The sequence below is a fragment of the Diceros bicornis genome, chromosome 11 (assembly GCF_020826845.1).
Source record: "Diceros bicornis minor isolate mBicDic1 chromosome 11, mDicBic1.mat.cur, whole genome shotgun sequence".
Taxonomy (NCBI): Eukaryota; Metazoa; Chordata; class Mammalia; order Perissodactyla; family Rhinocerotidae; genus Diceros; species Diceros bicornis.
Window position 1 is genome coordinate 64997868 of NC_080750.1, and position 25870 is coordinate 65023737.

General features: G+C 36.4%; 1 protein-coding gene across 1 annotated transcript in view; it reads left to right on the forward strand.

The window, feature by feature from the left end:
- INTS9 (integrator complex subunit 9) overlaps positions 1-25870 on the forward strand; it is a 122347-nt gene that overhangs the window by 9394 nt on the left and 87083 nt on the right. Inside the window, exon 2 of the mRNA XM_058550428.1 lies at positions 24905-25032. Coding sequence (XP_058406411.1) covers positions 24905-25032 — 128 coding nt within the window. The remainder of the gene's footprint in view (positions 1-24904; positions 25033-25870) is intronic.

Genomic DNA, 25870 nt, shown 5'->3' on the forward strand with positions numbered 1-25870 from the left:
ATTTATTTTTTTTCCCCCAAAGCCCCAGGAGATAGTTGTATGTCATAGTTGCACATCCTTCTAGTTGCTGTATGTGGGACGCGGCCTCAGCATGGCCAGAGAAGCGGTGCGTCGGTGTGCGCCCGGGATCCGAACCCGGGCCACCAGCAGCGGAGAGCACGCTCTTAACCGCTAAGCCACGGGGCCAGCCCCAACATTCTTTAATAAAACAACTGTATAACAGGTTTTTTAAGAAAAACAAAGATCCCCTCCTACCTCTATCTTCCTCCCCAAGAGCAATCTCAGAGTTCAGTTTCTTGTATATCCTTCAGAGATATTTTGTGGACTTATACACGTTTATGTAGTTTCCATCCCTTTTTTATTTTTTACATAAATGATAAATTCTACCCACACTGGTTTTGTATATTCCTTTTTTTTTAAGTTAGAACTGCATCTTACAGATCATTTCATATCAATATCTAGAACTGCTTCATCAAAATACTGCATACCCGCACCTGATGAATCCGAGTCTGCGTTTAACAAGATCCTGAGTCATTTGTTTTCATGCTACTTTCATTCTAAACAACGAAATATTTTCAATGCTCCTTTCAAATATTTTAAAAAATATTTCTAAGAGACACTTGATAATTTCATTATCTAAAGAACAAGTTTAGAATTATGGATGTTAGGCTGGAAGATATAGTTCTACCACCCCCACCTACACCACCCCCAACTATTTTGAAAATCATTCGTTGTTAAAGTTTAGGGTGTGGTTTTTGTTATGAATATAAAATGTAACATATGAAATTAGTGTCAACATATCTCAAAAAAATGTTCATACTATTGCTAGAAAAAAATCAGTTGCATAGTGTTTTGTTGTTTAGATATACCGTAATTTATCTAGCCAAACCTTCGTTGATAAGCAGTAGGTTGTTTCCAGGCTTTGGCAATTGGAAATCATGTTGCACAGGTAATCTTTGTGAACATCTTCGGAAGTATATCTGTAGGATACATTTCTAGCGGTGAAGTTAGTGGTTCAAAAGGGTTCAGACTGATGTGCATTTTTTTTCTTTTTGTGAGGAAGATCAGCCCTGAGCTAACATCTATGCTAATCCTCCTCTTTTTTTTTTTTTTTTTGCTGACGAAGACCGACTCTGAGCTAATATCTATTGCCACTCCTCCTCCATTTTTTTCCCAAAGCTCCAGTAGATAGTTGTATGTCATAGTTGCACATCCTTCTAGTTGCTGTATGTGGGACACGGCCTCAGCATGGCTGGAGAAGCGGTGGGTCGGTGCGCGCCAGGAATCCGAACCCGGGCTGCCAGTGGTGGAGTGCGCGCACTTAACCGCTAAGCCACGGGGCTGGCCCCATTTTTTATTTAGTTTTATTGCCAGAATGCCCCCACAGAGACTTACCAGTTACACTCTTGCCAGCACCCTATCCCAGCACACCACTACAATGTTATCATCAAACTGTCTTATTTCTTTCTCACTGAAAAGTGAAAAAATGGTGTGTCATTATACTTTTTTATTTTTTTCTCATTATGTGTAAGATATGCAACATCTTTTCATTTGTTTATAAAAGCATCTGTATTTCCATTTCCTTCTCGACTCTCTTCTATCCCACTTGATCTATTAATATTACAGTACTAAACGATTTTACCTTATGTAGCTGTAGAGTGTGTTTTAATATCTTGTAGTACTTGTTCCCACTCATTGCTCTTCACTTCACTTCAGAATTTTCCAGACTGTTCTCAAACATTTATTTTTTCATATAAAATTTAGAATTATTAGTTCCCAGTAAAATCCTTTTTGTATTTTTATTGGAATCAGGTTAAATTTACAAAATTTAGGGAGAGAATTGACATATTTCTTTCAACGTATCATTGAGTCTGTCTAAGAACAAGAATCATCTTTTATTTCCTTTTTTTAAACATATCTTTATCTTTTTTATTGTTACTGTAATTAGAATCTTTTCCTATATAGTTTACATATAAGAAGGGTATGTTTTTTTCTCTTTCTATACAGACCCTTGTTGAATTTTCTTATTCTAATTTTTAGTAGTTTTTCTAGTTAATTCTCTTGGGTTTTCCAGGTGTATAACTTCGCAGATAATTTTTTTAAAGCTCATTTTTTTTCTGTAGTGTAATTACATTGGCTTATACTTCCAGAATAGGTTGGAGTAAGAGTAGTTGTGGTAGGCATCTCTGTTCTATTTCTGATGTGAGTGGACATGCTGCTTGAACTCAACATGTTACTGTTATATTGACTTTTGGCTTGAAATTTTTGTGTATTTTAATTTACATACTATAGCTAGCTGCTCTCTTGCTCCAAAATTTTCTAGTCACTAATAAAGTGAGATTCTTTCACAGAGCCCAACATTAAGTTTTTTTCGAAGGGGAAGGTCTGCTTGTGTTGTATTGTTTGTTCTAGGCAGTTAATTATACCTTGCAAGCCATTTCCAGACTTTTGAGAAATAATGGTTTTTATAACTTAAAGTCTTAGATGGTGCATAGCAGATTTATACAAGTAAAAGACTTCTATGACCTTAAAAGAAAATTGCAAGCTTTTCTTGGAAAACAGAACAGCCAGAAATACTTTCTGCATAGAATGTAAGGCGTAAAGGCAAGAAATCCAAACAAATCGGTTTGTTAAAATAAACATAATTACCACACCAAAAAAATCTCTGTAGAAACCAAAAGGGGTTGAGAGCCCTAGGCAGTAGCTTATTTAATTTAAGCTGTATTTGATTCAAATATGTAGATCCGGTGGGAGGAAACTGTTGATGAAAGGCTATGTCATAGTTAAAACTAACAGATAAGAGAAGCAATAACCAAAATCCATTGTTTGGCTATACAATCCAAAAATGTTATTAAATGCTTATCTTGTACAAAACCTCCTCGGTCCTGTGGGACATACTAAAGATGAATGAGACAGATCCTACTTATCAATAACTCACTATTTAACAAACCATAGACACAGTATACTGTGTATACTATTTATGTATGTGACTGAGTGTATGTAGTTTTAGTGATAGACTATGATAAAGGCAATAGTGAGGGATGTAAGATTGGGATTATGAAAGATGAATTCCATCCAGAGAATCAAAGTTTCCTAGAGAAGTAAAATCTGAGCTGGCTTTGAAAAGTACCTTGGCTGACAAATATGTCAGAGGAGAAGCGTTGTGTCTTATTCCAGGAAGAAGGAATGGTTAAATTAAAAAGGATATGTATCATGTTGAGTGTTCTTACCACACACAGACACACACACACACTTACTCACTTACAAAATAATAATAATAATAATAATAATAAAGGGAGTGAGAGGAAAATTTGAGACGTGATGGATGTGTTTATGGCCTTGATGGTGGTGATGGTTTCATGGGTGTATACTTATCCCCAAACTTATCGAGTTATATACATTAAATACATACAGCTTTTTACATGTCAATCATACCTCAATAAAGTGGTTTAAAAAAAGATTTGGAAGGGAGATGTTCAGTTTCCCCAAAAATGTACACGTACACTTTATGTATTTTTTGTTTTATAGTGCTCTGTAGCAGTGTGTACAAAAATGGACACATTTCTGTTCTCTCACATCTTCCTAATTCATTACTTCAGAATATCAACATTTTCATTATATGTGTTATTAACATCCGAAAGATTTGTACTTGTGGTTAGAGCACTAGATCACTGCAGGTGGGGCCAGGGGTGGCCTTGCTGAATGTATTAGGAGTGAAAGTTAAAAAGGTAGATTGAAGCCACGGTGGTGAACTTTGAATACAAGACTTAGTGGTTTGGACAGTAACAGAATAAGGATTTTTTTTTTAAGAAAAAGTTTCAAGGAAGTTTAGGAGTTGTAAGTAAGAATTTTTAAACACCTGGAGCCCTTATATTCATCCCTTTGGAAATCTAGGACAAAGGAGTTAGAAGAACTGTATTTTACATACTTAAGAAAAACTTTGAAATGCGAAATCAAAGTATGATTCATCGCAGTTACAGAAAAATATTTTTGAAAAGTGAAATATAATCAAAACAAGGAGCATTAGGGAGCTTAGCAAATGCATCAAAGCAAATGCAAAGTCAGAATTACCTACTTAGGACAAGATTTTTCTAAGCACTTTACGAGGACTTCATAAGCAGAAACAGAATTCATGAAGACATCAGAAGGTGAAAGGGGTTTGGAGAATCAACGGGACTAGTTGATGGGCATCATATGAAAAGAATGCCCAGATAGGAAAAGGAAAGAACAGAGATGCTCAATGAATTCCTTGACTTTTATCTTTATTGGGAAAGAGTTAGGGGAGTCTCATTCCTTCAGAACCCATAAATGCGTATAATATTCTCAGTCACATCAACAGGTTGAATATGGATAATTCACTAGAAAGTGTGATACTGTTCTCAGGGTGTTTTTCGAGGGAGGATATAATTTTCATTCAATAAAACTAGCATAAATTTCAAGTGTGCATACAGTTTGATGAATTTTTATCTAGTTATGCATTCATGTATGTTCTCATTTGTGTCTGGTTTCTTTAACTCAACATGGTTGACCTGAAAGGGATGAAATTGTTGACTTAACTATGTCACCCATCTATAAATAGCATCTCAGTAGAGTACTGGCAAACTTCCTGTGAGATTACCATCTCTGTGTAGGGTTCTTGAGAGGACCTTAGAAATTCAGCCTAGTAAAACCTATTTCTGGGCTAGGCAAACTGCTCTGATTCAGTGGGAGACTCTTGGGCAAAGGCAACATGGTTTCTTTTAAAAAGAAATCAATCTGACTAAACTATCCGAGTTCCTCCTTGGGACTAAATAAAAGAAAACTTGTTTCTTCACTTGATTTTTAAAATGGTTTTCTCAAAATAAAAATAGCTCTATTATAGAATCAATATATAAGTGTAAAAAATTTTTTTTCAGAAAATAATTGAAAGATATAAAGAAGAAAACAAATCACCTGTAGTCTCACCACCTGGAATAATCACTGTTTAACATTTTGGTGTGTAATCTGCTATAGTGGATGTGTGCACTGATAACTGCATCAGTCCCTCCTAAACTATAAATCTGTTAGGATTAGACTCAGCTCTGAGTGATATAGGAAGCCTGAAGTAACCATGGCTTAAACAGGATAGATGTTTGTTTCTCTCTTACATAGATGAAGTCCAGGGGTAAATAGTCCAGGGCTGATATGACAGGTCTGTGACCATTAGAGACCCAGGCTCTCTTGCTAGCTTGTTGCCCCACCATCTTCAATATGTGGCTTACTCTGTGAGCCAGTGTGACTATACCAGCTCAGGCCATCATATCCTTTTTCTAGCCAGCAGGAAGGAGAAAGGGGCCAAGAAAGACATGTTCTGTCCCTTTGATAGTTTCTCAAAGTTGCACACATCCTTTGAATTTATATCTTCTTAGGCAGAATTTAGTTATGTGGCTACATCTAGTTGCAAGAGAAACTGGGAAATAGTCTTTATTCCAGGTGGCCATAATTTCAGCTGAGATTTGGAGTTCTCCTATAAAAGGACAAAGGGGAATACAGATGATGAGACAACTGTCTCTGTCACAAGCCTTCTATTTTGAATATTTGTGTAGCTTATTTTGGTTATTTTTATAGTATTATTTTGTGTGGATTTATTTTACTGTTGAACATTTTGGTTTGCATTCCCTACTGTTCCACACAGTGCTGAAGAAAACATATTTTTATTTATAATTCTTCCACCCATCTGATTATTTGCATAGCGTAAATTCCTTAAGTAGAATTGTGAGGTCAAAAAAAAAAAAAAAAAAACAACAGTAGTCCCCCCTTATCCTCCGGAGAATACGTTCCAAGACCCCCAGTGCATGCCTGAAACCTCGGATAGTACCAAACCCTATACATCCTATGCTTTTTCCTATACATACCTATGGTAAAGTTTAATTTATAAATTAGGCACAGTAAAAGATTAACAACAATAACTAATAATAAAATAGAACAATTATAACAATATACTGTAATAAAGTCACCGTAGATCTTAGCAACCTCAGCATACAATTATTTTTTTCCTCATTAAGTGAAGAGCTTTCACCTTTTCACTTGAAGGAAACACTTTACAGCTTCTTTTCGGCATGTCCGAATTGCCAGCATCACTACTCTTGCGCTTTGGGACCATTATTAAGTAAAATAAGGGGTACTTAAACACAAGCAGTGCGATACTGATACCATGACAGTTGATCTGATAACCGAGACAGCTGCTAAGTGACTAGGGGCAGGTAGCATATACAGTGTGGATGCGCTGGACAAAGGTATGATCCATGTCCCTGAAGGATGGAACCAAGGGTGAGAGATTTCATCACTCTACTCAGAATGGCATGCACTTTAAAACTTAAGAATTGTTCATGTCTGGAATTTTCCATTTAATATTTTTGGACTTTGGATGAGCGAGGGTAACTGAAACCTCAGAAAGTAAAACCGCAGGTAAGAGGGGACTAGTGGATACATACACATTTTATTTTATTTTGTTTTTGGTGAGGAAGATTGGCCCTGAGCTAATATCTGTTGCCAATCCTCCTCTTTTTGCTTGAGGAAGATTGTCCCTGAACTAACATCTCTGCCAGTCTTCCTCTGTTTTGTATGTGGGACGCCTCTACAGCATGGTTTGATGAGCAGTGTGTAGGTCCGTGCCCAGGATCTGAACCTTTGAACCCCAGGCCACCAAAGCGAAGCACGAGAACCCAACCACTACGCCACTGGGCCGGCCCCTACATACACATTTTAAATGTTGAGCAGTATTGCTCTTCAGAAGCTCTTTCATTTTCACCCACCAAGAGTATATGAAAGTTTGCATTTCCCCACATCCTCATGATTAGCTTCTTTATTCTGTGCCAGTGTATGGACAGAGCATTTTTCTCTCAGTGTAGTTTTAATTTGCACTTCTGTTACTTGTGGAAGGTTGGACATTTCTGCATTTGGTTATGGTTTTTTTGGCCCTTTGTATTGTTTTGCGAATTTGCTGTTTTTGTTTTTCGCTCATTTTTCTGTTGGAATCTTTGTCTTTTTCTTACTCTTTTTTTTTGTGTGTGAGGAAGATCGACCCTGAGCTAACATCCATGCCAATCCTCCTCTTTTTGCTGAGGAAGACTGGCCCTGGGCTAACATCCGTGCCCATCTTCCTCCACTTTATATGGGACACCGCCACAGCATGGCCTGACACGCAGTGCATCAGTGCGCGCCTGGGATCCGAACCCCGGCCGCCAGCAGCGGAGCGCGCACACTTTACTGCTATGCCATGGGGCTGGCCCCTTCTTACTCTTTTATTAGAGTTCTTTATATATTAAGGATATCACTTCTTTATCTTGGTTTTATAAATGTTTTTTTCCAGTGTATCTTTTGCCTTGTTCATAGTAGTTTCTGCCATACCAAATTTTTTAGTATAAATAATCAGAGCTATTATTATTCCCTTCAAGTATCATGGCTTTAGGATGGTGCTTTAAAAGTCCTTTCTGGGCCGGCCCCGTGGCTTGGTGGTTAAGTGCGTGCGCTCTGCTGCTGGCGGCCTGGGGTTCGGATCCCCGGCGTGCACCGACGTACCACTTCTCTGTCCATGCTGAGGTCGCGTCCCATGTACAGCAACTAAAAGGATGTGCAGCTATGACATACAACTATCTACTGGGGCTTTGGGGGGAAGAAAACAAATAAAAAATATAAATAAATAAAAGTCCTTTCTTACTCCAAGATTATATCGAATATTTCCCTAAAGTTTCAGAATTTCTCTGCTCACATTCCATATGAAGATTTTCTTTCTTTTTTTTTTTTTTTTGTGAGGAAGATCAGCCCTGAGCTAACATCCATGCTAATCCCCCTCTTTTTGCTGAGGAAGACCGGCTCTGAGCTAACATCCACTGCCAATCCTCCTCCTTTTTTTCCCCCAAAGCCCCAGTAGATAGTTGTATGTGGCAGTTGCACATCCTTCTAGTTGCTGTATGTGGGACGTGGCCTCAGCATGGCCAGACAAGCAGTGCTTCAGTGCGTGCCCTGGATCCGAACCCAGGCCGCCTGTAGCGGAGCGTGCGCACTTAACCGCTAAGCCATGGGGCCAGCCCCGATGATTTTCAAACAAGTGTTTTATCATGGACCACGGCAAAGTGAAAATCAAGATCTAACTAATTCCTCCAGTAAGTGTGGATCTCCCTGCTGCCATTTCTATAGGATCAGTATTAATTAGTCAAAAAGTTGCTCTTCCGTTCTCTCCCAAGGACCCAGACCTTAGAGGCAAATGAAAGCTCTCTCCTTTACCGACCTCTGACTTGTTACTGGTGTGACTAGTAAGAAATTTTTCTGTTGAAGAGCCTCTTCTAGACCCTGAAACATAGGCAGGTTTTTGTCCCGACATAAATGCATGTGAAAAACCCAGCGTGAAATCCTCAATAAATGGTAGCTGATTTTAGAAACTTCTTCATTTAATCAATAGCTGTTTGTAAATCCATTTCTTTCAAAATCTGAAGTGAATAAAAGGGGTGTAAGGTTTTCCCCTGATCCACCCAGAAGCATATTTATTCAAAGGTTGATTTAGGCATGCTCTTCTCCATGCTGATATGCATTATATTGAGCATCTCCCTAAATAAAACAGTCTTATCAACATTGAAAGTCTGTTCAGTTAGGTAACAACCCTTCCTGATTATCTACACAAGTGCCCCAGGGAACTCCCTGCTAACCATGGTATCTATGCTCTCTCCTTCAGGGTTGACTCTGATGTCCAGATTTGTCTGGACCTTGAACCTTGAACCAATGCATTTATATGTGGCTTGAGAAAAAAAAGGCACACAACGTTTTTAACATGCCTAGAATAAACTAGCTTACTCTCAAATAAATATTAGATTAATAGTTCTCCTTGTTGATGTGATCCTCTTAGCCACTTTTACCATTTTCCTAACTGTTTTTTCTTTCTTGCTCAGTCATTGCTGCAGATTTTCAGTAATTTGTATAAATTCCATTGTCCTTAAACTGCCTCTACTGTTAAATAATTCATCCCATAAATGATACTTATTATGTCCAAACCTCTTTCTCCTTTTAAAATTATCTTTACCTTTATCCATCATAATCATATGTTGCTTTTTACTAGCACTTTTATCACCCTTACTGCCTTTGTTCTTGTAGGACATATTGGGTTAATAATGTTCATTAAACACCTGGAAAACAATCACAAATAAGACAAACGCTATAGAACAAAAGCGAAAAACAGTGCATAGGTCAATTGTATATGACCTTTAATGCAATTTCTTTTTGGTGGTGGTGGGGCACAGTTTTGCTCTGGAGCGTAGATTTATTCATAGTTTCTATGAAAGGTGAGGTTAGAGTAGTAGTTACTATTTTAATTTATCATTAGCTATTTCTACTCTTATTTCTATCTCCCATATTCCTTATTTCCTTTCCACCAAATGCTGTTACCTCTTTCCTTTCTACCTCTTTTAAAACTTTGTTGCCAATAGAAACCTCTATGGTAATTACTCTTTATTCCAGAAATGAAAAAAGTTTTTCTGATTAAAAAAAAAAATCTGGTTAATGTTTTAAAAAAGAGGAAGTCAAGAGTACAGAAGTATCTAAAGTGGAAAGTAAAGTTCCAGTGCGGTCAACTACCCTCTCCTCTGCAGTAACCACTTTTACAATTTTGGTATATATGTGCTTGCAGTCTTTTAATTTTTTTAATTAAAAAAAAATTTATGTATATTTACATAAATGAGGCCATTTACATAGCTCTGTGTGCTGTTTTTCCATCAACTATAATTATTTTTAACGTTTTAAAAGTTCTGGTGCCAGACAGTCAACAATGTTTGTTCTCAAGCCAACTCCTACCTATTTTCCCTCCCTCACCCTTAACGTTTACTGTCAACATTCCCACCCTTCCTGAGCTTCTGGTGTGTGGGGGTGGGGGGGCTGCTTTTTATGACTGCACTCTGCTTATTTACTCATTTTCACAGAAAGCCAAGTCAGAGGACAGAATAAGCAGGAGGGAGCAGCCATAAGTGTCAGTTACCCAGCTGTGTGTGATATCTAGCCACCCTTCAACCAGAAAGTGGCTTCTCTCATGGCTTCTCACCATGCATGCTACGGATTTTCTGCTCAAGTGGAAAATTATCCCTCTGTTTTATCCAGCTGTGTAGTCAGTTTGACAGTGAGTATGATTGGCATATTTAACAGTTCTCCTGCAAGGTAGAATCAAGATACAAAGTGGAAGAAAGTGAAAGATGACCAAATAAAATTGAAATGTATTTGTAGAAGTCTGTGAGTGTTGGAGGGCCTGGCCCAAAATTCTTAGCAGGGGTAGTAGTTCCAAATGAGGCAAATCGGGTTTAGTGGAAGCCAATTTAACTTTGGATGGTGTGGTATAAGACAGGGATTCTCAACAGAGTGTGCTCTCCGCTTTCCTTGCCACGCTGAGAATCTTATACACCCTGTTAGTGCATCAAGTGTCTCCTAGTGAGCTACAGTTATTGATGGCAGTGAATGTGTATACTCAGGTGTGTTGGTACAGAGAAAAGTTCACAAGCCCTGGAAAAGCTAGGTTCCTCATTTTTAACAGAGATTTTTGGACTAGATGATCTTAGAATCCCTTCTCAGCTTATAAATTGTGTAATTTCTTGTATTTTCAGAAAGTCAATTGTAAAAGAACACAGTGGCATAGACACATCCTGATGACAGGATATATAAAAGACAAAGGAGTTTTGATTGACCCAGTGAAATGATGGAATAATGAGAAACAATATTTTTGTATTAAAAGAGAACTTACAGGGCCGGCCCCGTGGCTTAGCAGTTAAGTGCGCACGCTCTGCTACTGGCGGCCCGGGTTCAGATCCCGGCCGCGTTCCACATACAGCAACTAGAAGGATGTGCAGCTATGACATACAACTATCTACTGGGGCTTTGGGGGAAAAAAAAGGAGGAGGATTGGCAATAGATGTTAGCTCAGAGCCGGTCTTCCTCGGCAAAAAGAGGAGGATTAGCATGGATGTTAGCTCAGGGCTGATCTTCCTCACAAAAAAGAAAAAAAAAAAAAGAGAGAGAACTTACAAATAATCTATTTAAGTCTCATTTGTCAGATGAAGAAATTTGAGGCCCCAAGGATTTAGAGATTCCTTTGGACTAATACCAGTTTAGAGGCAAAGTTAGAACTAATACTTCATGCCTAGGTTAAATGAGATGTTGGATGCTGTGGTGCACTGCCTTGCCATAAAATCTGACTTCGGTTTATTTAAGCTAAAAATAAGTTTTCACTTTGGAAAACAGTTCGGTAGGTTCTTATAAAGTTAAACATATATAACCCAGCAGTACCATTCTTAAGTATTTACCCAAGGGAAGTGAAATTGTATGCCCCTATGAAAACCTGTATGTGAATGTTTCTAGCAGGTTTATTCATAATTGTCAAAAACTGGAAACAACAACCCAAATGTCCATCTGCTTGTGAATGGATAAGCAAATTATGGTACATCCATATAATGGAGTACTTTTTAGTAATAAAAAGGAATAAGTACATTCAGCAACGAGGATGAATCTCAAAAGCATTATGCTAGTAGTGTAAGAGATTTCCATTTGCTCTGCATCCTTGCCAGAACTGTCAGTCTTTAATTTTGACCCTTCTAGTAAGAGTGTTGTAGTGGTACCTTATTGTGGTTTTAATTTGTATTTCTCTAAGACTAAGGTTTAGCACCTTTTCATTTGCCATCCATATGTCTTCTTCAGTGAGTGCCTCTTCAAATATTTTACCCATTTTTATTGCATTGTTTGTGCTCTAAGTTGTAAGAATTCTTTTTTTATTTTCTGTATTCAAGTTCTTTATCAGATATGTATTTTGCAAATATTTTTTCCCATTTTCTTGAGAGTGTCTTTTGAAGAATAAAAGTGTTAAATTTTGATTAAGTCCAATTTATGGGTTTTCTTTTATGGTTCTTGCTTTTTGTGTCTAACCTAAGAAATCTTTGCCTAACCCAAGGCACAAAGATTTTCCTCTGTTTTTCTAGAGTTGCCCTGCCCATTACAGTATCCACCAGCGGCACGTGGCTATTTAAACACTTACAATGTTACTAATGTGACTAAGGAATTAAGTATGTTTGGAAGAACTTGAGTATGTGGATCTGGTTTTTCAACTGTAAATTTTATGAAATCTAAATGCATGTCAGATATTTCAGATGAAAATGTAGTATTTGAATTGAAATACGCTATGTGTATAAAGTTCACACCAGATTTTGAAGACTTAGTGCAAAAAAAGTAATGTAAAAGTGTTTCAATATTTTTATACTGATTATATGTTGAAATGGTCATTTAGATATATTGGGTTAAATAAAATATATTACTAAAATTAATTTCACCTGTTCCTTTTGCTATTTTAATTTAGCCACTAGAAAATTATGTATGTGGCATGCATTGTATTTCTCTTGGGCAATGCTTTTCCAGAAGTTTTGTTTTAGTTCTTACATTTCGTTCTATGATCCATTTCAAATCCAAAGGCTCCTTTAGCCCTAATACTTTATGATTCTTATGGAAGCTAAGAGTCTGATGAGCATAAGCAAGACCATAGGGGTAAAAACTAAATTAAAAAAAAATTGTGGATTTTATCATTAGGAAATACCACATTTTAAACATTAAAATATGCTAGTGTACAACTTCTCCGGGATATGGAAATGACTGTGTCAGTAGTCTTAATGAACTAATTGAATAGTCTCCCATCTCCGTCTCTTCCAAGCTGTCTGCCTTAGAAGTAATCTAGCATGGGTTAGATAGTAGTACAACAGGGAAACAATGGTGAGGGAGAAGTTAAAGGTGACTAGAAAAAACTGTAGTCACTTTTATTCTATGATTCTGGGATTTTTTTCCTATCCAACTATCCTATCCATAATAAATCTGTTGTTCTTAGCATCGTACAATATCATAGTTTTTCTTATTCCTAATAGTGGAATGATTTAAGAGAAAGCGTTTAGAACTTCTGCTGGTTTGAGTGCAAATTCAGTCTATTATTAACTGTATGATCTTGGGCCTTGACAATCAAACGGGTATCAATAATATTTACTTTATTCAGTTGTTGGGAAAGAGCTAATTAAATATTGGATAGAAAAAATATTTGTCAATAATTCTTATTGTTAGTGAAGGTAATGAATACAATAAAATTTTCAATTCCTATTCCTGTCTGAGCTAGGGTCTACTTTTATTTTTAGCATTCCTTGTCAAGTGTTGGCATTGATGTGTATTTTTATGAATATATATATGTATTATAAATACACCTGTCATATTAGTATAACATTTCTAATAATTAGATTATCAATATAATTTGAAAAATTTCTCATAAAATTATGAAAACTCGCTGAATCTTGTTAGAGAAGTGTTTTGCCAAACTTCATAAGACTAGAAAGCGTCAAGGAGTTCATTAAAGGTACCAACGTAATTGCAAAAATTTAGACTAAAAATGTGGGAGCTATCTTTGCTTCTTTCCTTTCTGCCAAGGCCATATCTTGTTGAATTATCCTTCTCATGAGGTAGCATTCTCACTTTATTCCATTTCCATTGCCGTGTTAGTAGCTTTAAGTCTTGTTCACTTTGCATCAGGGCAAGTATAATATCAAAATGAAAATTATGAATCATTATCACTACTGAGCACAGTTCCTTGAAACTTAACAAGTATACCAGCAAATGCTATACTAATACTAAAATATTTATCCATTATGATCTCTTAGGTTTATTTTTGTACTTTGAGACTTTCGTCATAAGGAAAATAGCACTACAAATTTTGACAATAGTAGGAAAGGTATAGTTACATAATTCTGATGTCAGCGGAAGTGTCTGATAACAATACAGAAAAGACACTCTTGCCCTCATTACTAACATTAAATAGATGTTAATAGTTTGCCTCTTTTTTTTGGATCAGATCCTCCTCCCCTCCCCCACTTTTTAAAGACATAAGCTATATCTATAGCTAAGTTCACCAGCCTTCACTTTTCCTCCTTCTCCAGAGATTACTGCTTTCCTCAAGTCGATGCGTATCATACCCATGTATGCTTTTATTAGTTTAGTATATGTTAAGGTATATATATATTCAGCCTTATTGGGTATTGCCAAATTATTCTCCAGAGTGATCATACCAATTTATACTCCATTTTTGCTACATTCTCTCCAATATTTAGTATCATCAGTTTGTTTAATTTTAGTCAATCTAAGGTTTGCTCCTTATTGTCTTATTTTGCATTTCCCTGATTCTAGTGATATTGAGCTTCTTTTCATATCTTCATTAATCGACCACTCATGTTTCCTCATTTTTATTGGGTTTTTTAATCTTTTTGTGTTGTTGATTTGTATGAATTTTTTATACTGAAGAGGTTACCAGTGCTTTTCTTAATAACATGTATTGGAAAGATCTTCTCCCAATCTCTGGCTTGTGTTTTCACTCTGTTAATGATGTCTTTTGAAGATCTTCATTTTGAAGTACTGTAGTCAAATTTATTAATCTTTCTCTTATGATTTGTCCTTTTTGTCTCTTAAGAAATTTTCCACTGCCCCAGAATGATAAGGTATTATCCTTTTTTTGTTTTATTTTTTCACTAAAAGTTTTAAAGTTTTTATCTTCATATCTTAAGTGTTTAAGTCATCTGGAATTAATTTTTGTGTGTGGTGCGAAGTAATTTTTTCCAAGGGAGTTGCAAACTCTCCCAGCCCTATATATTGGTAATGCTACTTTTATCATATGTCAAGCTCCTAGATACGTGTGTGCTTTCTTTCTGGACTGTTTATTCTTTTTTTTTTTTTTTTTTTTTGATATTTTAATGGTTTCTAACATTGTAAAATTTTGGGTTGTACATTTTTGTTTGTCCATCACCCCATATATGACTCCCTTCACCCCTTGTGCCCACCCCCCACCCCCACTTCCCGGGTAACCACAGTCCAGTTTTCTCTGTCCATGTGTTGGTTTATATTCCACATATGAGTGAGATCATACAGTGTTTGTCTTTCTCTTTCTGGCTTATTTCACTTAACATAATACGCTCCAGGCCCATCCATGTTGTTGCAAATGGGACGATTTTGTCTTTTTTTATGGCTGAGTAGTATTCCATTGTATATATATACCACATTTTCTTAATCCAGTCGTCAGTCGAGGGACACTTAGGTTGCTTCCACTTCTTGGCTATGGTGAATAATGCTGCAATGAACATAGGGGTGCATAAGCCTCTTTGGATTGTTGATTTCAGGTGCGTTGGATAGATTCCCAGTAGTGGGATGGCTGGATCATAGGGCATCTCTATTTTTAATTCTTTGAGGAATCTCCATACCATTTTCCATAGAGGCTGCACCAATTTGCATTCCCACCAGCTGTGTATGAGGGTTCCTGTTTCTCCACAACCTCTCCAACATTTGTTGTTTTTTGTCTTGGTGATTATAGCCATTCTAACGGGCGTGAGGTGGTATCTTAGTGTTGTTTTGATTTGCATTTCCCTGATGATTAGTGATGTTGAGCATCTTTTCATGTGCCTATTGGCCATCTGTATATCTTCCTTGGAGAAGTGTCTGTTCATTTCCTCTGCCCATTTTTTGATCGGGTTGTTTGTTTTTTTGTTGTTCAATTGTGTGAGTTCTTTATATATTATGGAGATCAACCCCTTGTCAGATGTATGTTTTGCAAATATTCTCTCCCAGCTGGTTGGTTGTCTGTTCATCTTGATTCTGGTTTCATTTGTCTTATAAAAGCTCTTTAGTCTGATAAAGTCCCACTTGTTTATTTTTTCTTTAGTTTCCCTAGTCTGGGTAGGCATGTCATCCGAAAAGATTCCTTTAAACCCAATGTCAAATAGTGTGTTGCCTATATTTTCTTCTATGAGTTTTATAGTTTCAGGTCTCACCTTCAGGTCTTTGATCCATTTTGAGTTAATTTTTGTGAATGGCGATAGCACATGGTCCACTTTCATTCTTTTGCATGTGGCTGTCCAGTTTTCCCAACACCATTTATTGAAGAGACTTTCCTTTCTCCATTGCATGTCCTTAGCATCTTTGTCGAAAATTAGCTGTCCGTATATGTGTGGTTTTATTTCTGGGCTTTCCATTCTGTTCCATTGATCTGTGTGTCTGTTTTTGTACCAGTACCATGCTGTTTTGATTACTATTGCTTTGTAGTATGTTTTGAAGTCAGGAATTGTGATGCCTCCTGCTTTGTTCTTTTTCTTTAGGATTTCTTTAGCTATTCGGGGTCTTTTGTTGCCCCATATAAATTTTAGTATTCTTTTTTCTATTTCTGTGAAGAATGTCATTGGGATTCTGATTGGGATTGCACTGAATCTGTAGATTGCTTTAGGTAATATAGACATTTTAACTATGTTTATTCTTCCAATCCACGTGCATGGGATATCTTTCCATTTCTTTATGTCATCGTAGATTTCCCTCAATAATGTCTTGTAGTTCTCATTGTATAGTCCTTCACCTCCTTGGTAAGATTTATTCCTAGGTATTTTATTCTTTTTGATGCAATTGTAAATGGTATTATCTTTTTGAGCTCTCTTTCTGTTAGTTCATTATTAGCATATAGAAATGCAACTGATTTTTGTAGATTGATTTTGTACCCTGCAACTTTGCTGTAGTTGTTGATTGTTTCTAACAGTTTTCCAACAGATTCTTTAGGGTTTTCTATATATACAATCATGTCATCTGCAAATAGTGAGAGTTTCACTTCTTCGTTACCTATTTGGATTCCTTTTATTCCTTTTTCTTGCCTAATTGCTCTGGCCAAAACCTCCAGTACTATGTTGAACAGGAGTGGTGAGAGTGGGCAGCCCTGCCTCGTTCCTGTTCTCAGAGGAATGGCTTTCAGTCTTTCCCCGTTGAGTATGATGTTAGCTGTGGGTTTGTCATATATGGCCTTTATTATGTTGAGGTACTTTCCTTCTATTCCCATTTTATTGAGAGTTTTTATCATAAATGGATGTTGTATCTTGTCAAATGCCTTCTCTGCGTCTATTGAGACGATCATGTGGTTTTTATTCTTTGTTTTGTTGATGTGATGTATCACGTTGATTGATTTGCGGATGTTGAACCATCCCTGCGTCTCTGGTATAAATCCCACTTGATCATGGTGTATGATCTTTTTAATATATTGTTGTATTCGGTTTGCCAATATTTTGTTGAGGATTTTTGCATCAATGTTCATCAGCGATATTGGCCTGTAATTTTCTTTCTTTGTATTGTCTTTGTCTGGTTTTGGTATCAGGGTGATGTTGGCCTCATAGAATGATTCAGGAAGTGTTCCATCTTCCTCTATTTTTTGGAATAGTTTGAGGAGGATGGGTATTAAATCTTCTTTGAATGTTTGGTAAAATTCACTGGAGAAGCCATCTGGTCCTGGACTTTTATTTTTTGGGAGGTTTTTGATTACTATTTCAATCTCTTTACTTGTGATTGGTCTATTCAGATTCTCCATTTCTTCTTGGTTCAATTTTGGGAGGTTGTATAAGTCTAAGAATTTATCCATTTCTTCTAGATTGTCCAATTTGTTGGCATATAATTTCTCATAGTATTCTCTTATAATCCTCTGTATTTCCGTGGTATCTGTTGTAATTTCTCCTCTTTCATTTCTAATTTTATTTACTTGAGCCTTTTCTCTTTTTTTCTTAGTTAGCCTGGCTAAGGGTTTGTCTATTTTGTTTATCTTCTCGAAGAACCAACTCTTTGTTTCATTAATCCTTTCTACTGTTTTTTTTGGTCTCAATATCATTTGGACTGTTTATTCTTATTCCTTCGGTTCATTAGCCATCCCAGTGTGACATGCTATTGTTAATTACATTATAGTAAGTTGTAATATTGGAAAATTTAAATCCTCTCTAATTATCATTCTTTAATATTTTCTTAGCTAATCTTAGCCCTTGACTCTTCCAAAGGATTCTTAAGTTCCATAAAAAAGTAGATTAGTAAGAATTGCTTTTTTTTGCAACAGTTTATTTCCCTTTCCAATTAACATTACCTTAAAGTAGAGTTTTATAATTTTTTTGGTAAAGATTTTACATTTCTTTTTTTAGTTTTATTCTATGATACTTTTAATTTTTTGCTGTATAAATAATTTTCTAATTTTTAATTCTTATTACTTTTACTAATTGCTCATTGGTGGCATATAAGAACTCAGTTAATTTTGGTAAATTGATTTTTGTATCCAGCAACCTTGATGAACTCTCTTATTAGTTGTAATAGTTGGTCTTCAGAATATCTTCTAATCATATCATCTATGAACAATGACAATTTTATGTCTCCATTTCTAATCATTTTATCTTTTATTTTTCTTGTCTTATTGCATTATATAGCATTTCCAGTATAGTGTTGAATTTAAGCAGTCATAGTGGGTATCCTTGTTTTGTTCTAGACTTTAAGGTAAGTGTTTCTCATGCTTCATCATTAACTATGATGTAAGATTTGGTTAGGAACCCTTTATCAGATTAAAGAAATACCATTCAATTTATAGTTCGGTAAGAGTTTTTGCCTTGACTCAGTGTTCATTTTTTTTTCAAATACATTTTCTGAATCTGAGATTTGTTTTCCCTTATATTCATTTATGTGTGAATTATAGTAATAGATTTTCTAATGTTGTACCAGGAAGCAAAACCATTACACAAAAATCAATTTGCTTAAAGCATTTTTTTTTTTTTTTTGGTGAGGAAGATTATCCCTGAGCTAACATCTTTTGCCAATCCTCCTCCTTTTGCTGAGGAAGATTGGCCCTGGGTTAACATCCGTGTCATCTTCCTCTACTTTATATGTGGGACTGCTGCCACAGCATGGCTTGATAAGCAGTGGTAGGTCCACGCCCGGGATCTGAACTTGCAAACCCTGGGCTGCGGAAGTGGAGTGCGTGAACTTAACCACTATGCCACCAGGCCAACCCCCTTAAAGCATTTTTTTAATGCTTTATTTGAATTGGAAACAACCAAAGTGACTTCTTTATTCCCCTGCTAGGGAGAAAAGCAAACTGAATATATTTTCTTTTTGTTCATAGGTCTTCTCAGTAGATATATGATTTGGTTTTAAATGAGAAAGGAGAAAAGGGGGAAAAAATTGGTGATGTCGTTTACAACTTATTTCATTAATACTATTGCCTATAAAAAACAGTTACTTTATGGTACTGTGCTCTTCTCCCAAACAAGATTAAAGGGCTTTTAGGCATCAGCCTAAAGGTTATAGGTTACATTACAGATATTTAAAGGCGGTTTCAGCTGTAAAACTACTTTATAGTGAGAGAATCCTATCACCTTTTTTTTGAATGGAAGGGAAAACCCCCAAAAAATTACTGTTTATGATGGATTACAGACCAATTTAATAATTTAATCTACTTAGGACCTTTGCTTTACAACTTACCTCAGCCAGCAAATTAATTTTTTTTTGTTCGAAGCTAGATTATAAATTCAGTCTACATTCTTATCAACTTGAAGTGTGGCCTTTTAGAGCACATCATCGCAGCAATTATTTTTTTGGTCTCTGACAATTCCTTTCTCTCTGTAGCGTGGCATGCAGTGGAGGTTAAGTGTACTCTCTCTGGATCTCAATATCCTGGGCTCAAGTTCTGGCACAGCCCTTACATCTTTGGGACCATGTGCAAGTTTTATAATCTCTGCCTCATTTTCTTCATTTGTAAAATGGGAATATAGTTCCTACCTCATAGTGTTCTTGGGAGGATTAAAGGAGTTAAATGTAAAGTTCTTGCCGTGTGCCTGACACCTAATAAACACCATACATAATAACTATATGTATTATAATTATTTTAAACAAGACTAGGGGAAAGGCTAACATGTATGATGGTTTAGTCCATGGTTCTTTCTGCAAAAGATAGACTTATTCCCCAAAGCCAGTTCACTAAAATTCAGTCTGCCTTATGACCAAATTGCCAAGTTTACCAAATATACTAATTTGCCAAATTCTTGTGGTTTTTTTTTTTTCCCATGAAGTTTATAGTAATTCATGTTGGTTTTGAAGATTTCTTTGAGGTTAAGTTGGCTGGTTGTCATTTTTGTCTTGATAGCAACTTTTTAAAGTAGTAGATTTGCTGAAACCTGAGGTCAAAATGTGAGTCGTCTTAGTGATAGATATAATATTCAGAAACACGTGTTTCAAAATCAGTAACCAGAAATTCCAAAGAGCTATGTACCTCAAGGAAAAGAGTACTAGAAAAATATCGTTCGCTTGCTCATGAGGTCGGTAAGGAAGAGTGTCTCTGAAAGGAGCTTTGGCCAGTACTTTGAGTGTTGAAAGTCTGATTTGTATGCTCCCCTATGTAGTATATAATTTTATTTATTTATTTATTTTCCCCCCAAAGCCCCAGTAGGTAGTTGTATATCCTTCTAGTTGCTGTATGTGGGACGCGGCCTCAGCATGGCCTGACAAGCGGTGCGTCGGTGGGTGCCCGGGATCCGAACCCGGGCCGCCAGCAGCGGAGCGCGCGCACTTAACCACTAGGCTACGGGGCCGGCCCTCCACTATGTAGTATAGATATTCAAGCTGAGACATCAACATAAAAATTGATCTTAGGATGGTGATATTTCTTGGGAACCTGCCGCAACCTATTCTGCATAGAATTCCGACAGATATAGCCCCATCAAAGATGGACTCACCATCCAGAATTTTAAAATAACAGTAATGAAATCGACCATGAGTTAGAATCAGCAGGCATAACAAGACTCTCAAGAACTTCAGGCAATTGTACAGTCTGATGGAGATTCTAAAATTAATACGTTAAAGTAATTAAAGACACATATGAAGATATCAAACCTATGAAAAAAACAAGATGCTATTTTTTAAAAAAAGAAAACTTCTAGAAATGAAAAACAGCCATTGAAAAGAAAACTTCAGTACCTGAGTTAAATAGCAGATTTGACACCACTAAAGAAAGAATTAGCAAGCTGTAAGATAGAGCTGAGGAAAGTACCTAGAATGCGGTATACAGAGCAAAAAATTAAAATATGAAAGGACAATATAGTCACGGAGATGGAAAGTAAAATGAAACATTACAGATACGTTTGATAGACATTCCACTAGGAGAAACTGGAAAGAATGGGAGAGAGAGAATATTCAAAATGATAATGGCTGACAGTTTTTTTCAACAGTTGTGGCAGATGAGTCCTCATATGTTAGAAGCATAAACCAGAAAAAAAGGAAAAAGTCATACCTATGTACATCTTAATGAAGAATCAGAACCAATAATGCTTATATATGTTAAACATATATAAGTTCTGAAACCAGATTCCATTCATTCAGTGAAAAAAGAGATCAACAGGCACACAGGGAAATATAGATAGTAAATCATCACACAGAAAAACCTGCAACTTTGTTGTTAAGTGGAAATAAGATTAACATGAAAGCATTACTATGTGCTTGTTAAGCTAGAAAAAAATAAAAATTGTAAAGCCTTGTGTTGGCTAGAACATTCACTTCTGTACTTGCTAGTGAGTCTAACTTCCTGGAGGGCAAACTAGCAGTAGACAATATTTGTAAAATTGTTCATTCGTTTTACTTAGTCTTGTGGGACACAAATGTCAAAGACATTAGTGAATGCTACTACAGAATAGAATTTCTTCTCTAAAATGCTGTAAATTATTGCCCCCAAATTTTAGGTGGCCTCTTCAGCCCCTTAATGATTTTATAACTATAGCAGCTAACAGTGAGCACGTGCCATGTGTCAGGTGCTGTATCCATTCATTTAGTCCTCACAACTTGAGGAGGGCAGCTTTTATTACCACGTCTTACAGATGAGAAAACTGAGTTTTTGTGAAGTTAAGTAACTTTCCCCAAATCACACATTAATAATGAGCATGACCAGAATTTGGGCCCAGGCAGTCTTACTTCGAACCCCCTGCCTTAAATCATTTCTCCAAACTGCCTCTCAAAATTAAAGCCATTTATCAAGTAGCTGACTTTCTTGTTTAGAGCCGTTTAGTTGCTTCTAGATAGCTACTACTAACATTACAGCTGAATTTTGGTGTAGATTCTAAATGATTTTGACCATAATGCTGATGGGAATAAGCAACGAAATAGATCTTCTGATACATCACTGATGACACTGTAAATAGGTACATCCTTTTTTGGAAAGTATTTTGGCAGCGTATTTCAAGAGCTATAAAATGCTCATATTTTTTTGACCTAGTTAATGCCACTTCTGGGAATCCTCTAAAGAAATAGTCCAATATGGAAAAAGCCTTAAACACTAAAGTGATCACCACAGGCATGTTTGTAATAGAGCAACTGGAAGCAACCCTAAATGTTCACCAGTAGGGGGATGATTAAACAAGTGATGATATATTTACTTAGGCAGCCAATGAAAATGAAGTATAATGCAACATGGACAAAGAAAACATAGTCATGAGTTTTAAAAGCGCCATACAGAGTGGTATGTGCACTAAAATTCCAGCTTTTACAAATTATGCAAAAAGACAGGGAATAGAAAAATGATTATGGGTAATATTTTTCTTTCTGCTACTTTTTTAAACTTTTTGTAATATAGATTTATTTCTAATTTTAAAATTAAAATCACATGATTAGTGTTTTTGTGTGTTAGTCTCATAACCCTCCCTAGGTTATAACCTGCTTGATGATTGCAGCAGCATATTAGAAACGTGCAAAGAGTGTCCCTGGAGACAGGCAAACTTCAGGAACCTTGCAGGTGCCTCATTTACTGGTTGTGTGAACCTCTACCAGTCCCTCTACCAGTCACTCTGTGTTCAACAGACAATTGACTCAAAGTGAGTGGTGCAATTTGGGAAGCCTGAGCAGGATCTTTGGAGTCAGGGGACCTTGCTGTGTATCTTTGACTCTTCTCCGACAAGCCGCTCAAACTGTGTAAAGCTCAATTTCCTCATCCATAAACATGGAGCTAGTGAGATCAAGGTCTGCTACTTCTTTAGTTGATGCTCTGAAACTGCTGCTTCCATTCAGTTATGGCCCCTATAAAGTGTTCTTCACCTTTCTTTATCCCTGGATGACAGGAGCAAATGTAAATTCTTTCAGCTAACTTCTTTGGGCTGAAGTCTTTTGAGCAGCAGCTTTTACATGTCAATCTTCTGTCCTCGGTGTAACTTGTTATCTATAATTTAGAGTTAAAGACAAAGATAAAGATTTTGTCATTCAGTGTGGCTAAATTTTCAGTTTTGTTTTAATCATATTTTTTTTCTGATTATAAAAATGTAGTAAATGCTCATTGTCATATGTTGGCAAAATACAGAAAGCTGAAAGAAGTAAATTACACCATAACCTTTCCACCCAGAAATAGCCATTATATACATTTCATTTTTGGGTTTTTTTTTTCCCTAAATACCTTATTTTTTCTAAATGAGAAATATAGGAAAGCTCTTATTAGTTAGAACATTTGTTATGTTTGGGGTAAGTTTAACATGATGCTTTGTGTTTGTTTTGAGATAGTTTATCTTTAACAAGTAATTCTTAGATAGGGATAAAGACCAAACTAGCAATAGGGAGCCAGATGGAGAATGGGGGTAGGGATATCTCTGCCTTAATTAGTAGGAAAATTTTTTCTGTATTCCTGATATCTATCAAAGAATGAATTTGTGTAAAGTATTATTACCCAAATCATGCTTCCTGGACTTTTTTAGGACAATTACAATTTTCAATAATTTTTAGGACAATTACAATTTTCAATAATTTATACTGTTTTCGTCATAAGTAATCTTGTACCCTTTCAGACCATGAGTTTTGAATTTTGGTTTGGAAAATATAATCATCGTACATAAACTTGGAATAAAGAAGCAGCTTGCAAAATACCCACAATTTCTTGGCTCTTGGCCTTATCATTTTTAGAACATGCTGTTTTAAAAAATCATCAGTCCCTGTAATGTCTTCTGGAAAAAAGTGGGAAATTTATTCAGTGACAGAACCAACAGAGTGACAAATACCTGAAAAGACAGCCTGAGCTACTGTGGCCATGTGGGGCCAGACATTGATGTCGCATTACCCTGACTTGTGCTGAACTTGTACTTAAATCAGAAAGAAAGAATGTACTTGTTGAGGGATTCGGAACATTGATTCCTCTATTTTCTGGGCTTTGCTGTTCAAGGGAGACTTCTATGAAATGACTTTAAAAGTGGGGGAAAAGATCTTTTCCCTCTTCTTTATTTGTTTTCTTCAGAGCAGCAATAGAATTATGAAAGGTGACAGAGTACATTCCATATAAATAATTTTCAGTGTAGCATATCTGTCATCCCCACAACACTGAGGAGGACATGAGAAATGTTTGAGGTCAGTATATTGTCTTGCCTCATCACTCTCCTCTGAATGCGCTGTTGTGGCTTGTGCTCCTTTGACTTCTGAGGTCTGCTGCCACAGGCAAGCGACTCTTGATTGGTTGGGACTAGGTGTCCCTCACTCCTGCTTAGTATCTGCACATCAGGGAAGTCGCTTGTCCTTTTGAGTCATTTCTTCTGACAAGGCTGAGCCAGAGCCCCTTACTGATGTTTGTTGGTTAACCCTTCCCAACCATTTCTTCTTTGAGGAAAGTTCACTTGACTCATTTACAGGAGGAGAAAACCTAACCTATAGCACAGTTTGAGGATCCAGCTTAGAATTTGATTGACTTCCACAGCTTTAGTCAATACTTAGATATGATGGGATAGTGGAAATTTGAAAGTGTCATGTGAGAGTGGGGCAGATAACTATAGCCTGGAACCCTTCTATTTGGAATAGCTTTGGCCTCTCCAAAACTGTGCTCGCCTGAGATATAACTTGGTACCCTACAAAAAATTGAGTATGAAGTGACATTTTTGAGTATTTTAACTGCTAAGGGAAGTGGTATCCAGAGCTGTAAAAGGGAGGAAGTAACATAGAAAGTTAGCTGAATTTACACATTTTTCTTATGAGAGAAGATGATCAGTTTTACTTAATTCTCTGTAGTTTTTAGGCTTTTTCTATAATTGATTATTGATAAAAATGGTTTAATTTTTTTCAGTATTGCCTGTCGGGGCACCCAACCTTACCATGCAATGTGCTGAAATTCAAATCAACCACCGTTATGTTGGACTGTGGACTGGACATGACTTCCACCTTGAATTTCCTTCCTTTGCCACTTGTTCAAAGGTATGTGCTGATGCATCTGAGACAAAATGAGCTTTTCGTTTGCTGAAAAATGGTATCTATTAGCATAAAGATTACCAGTACCTTGTGTGTTGTCCTAAGTTTTCTTTGTTCCATTAAAAATGTTCTTCATCAACTTGAAAACACCAATGCGTACAGATACATGTACCCCTGTGTTCATTGCAGCGTTATTCACAATAGCCAAGACTTGGAAGCAACCTAAGTGCCCATCAAGGGACGAATGGATAAAGAAGATGTGGTATATATACACAGTGTAATACTACTCAGCTGTGAGAAACGATGAAATCCAGCCATTTGTGACAACATGGATGGACATTGAGGGTACTATGCAAAGTGAAATAAGTCAGAGGGAGAAGGTCAAATACCGTATGATTTCCTTCATTAAGTAGTAGTAGATAACAAAAATAAACACGTAGAGACAAAAAAAAAATGTCCTTCATCAAAATAATTTCCTTTGGCTAGGTTGATGGAAAATGTTGTATTGATTTATTGATTGACTTCTTTATTATAACTTCTTCTAAGCTTCTGTAAAATCTTCCTGCAACTGCTCAGTGCAAGTGAGGTCATATATATTTCATCTTTCTTGCTAATTCATACAAGAGCTGATAAATGGTCAACTGATGAGTCCAAGAATTGAATTTTAGAATCGTTTAACTGCCTTTGCAGGGATTTTACATCATAGAGCCCGACATTTCTTTTTGATAGGTATCTATGCATTATTTTCATACTGGTCAGCTGTAGACATCAGAATCATATATGAAGCCAAAGACCATGTCTTAAAGCAGTTAGATCACCCCAGGCCTACAATCAGCACTGTTGA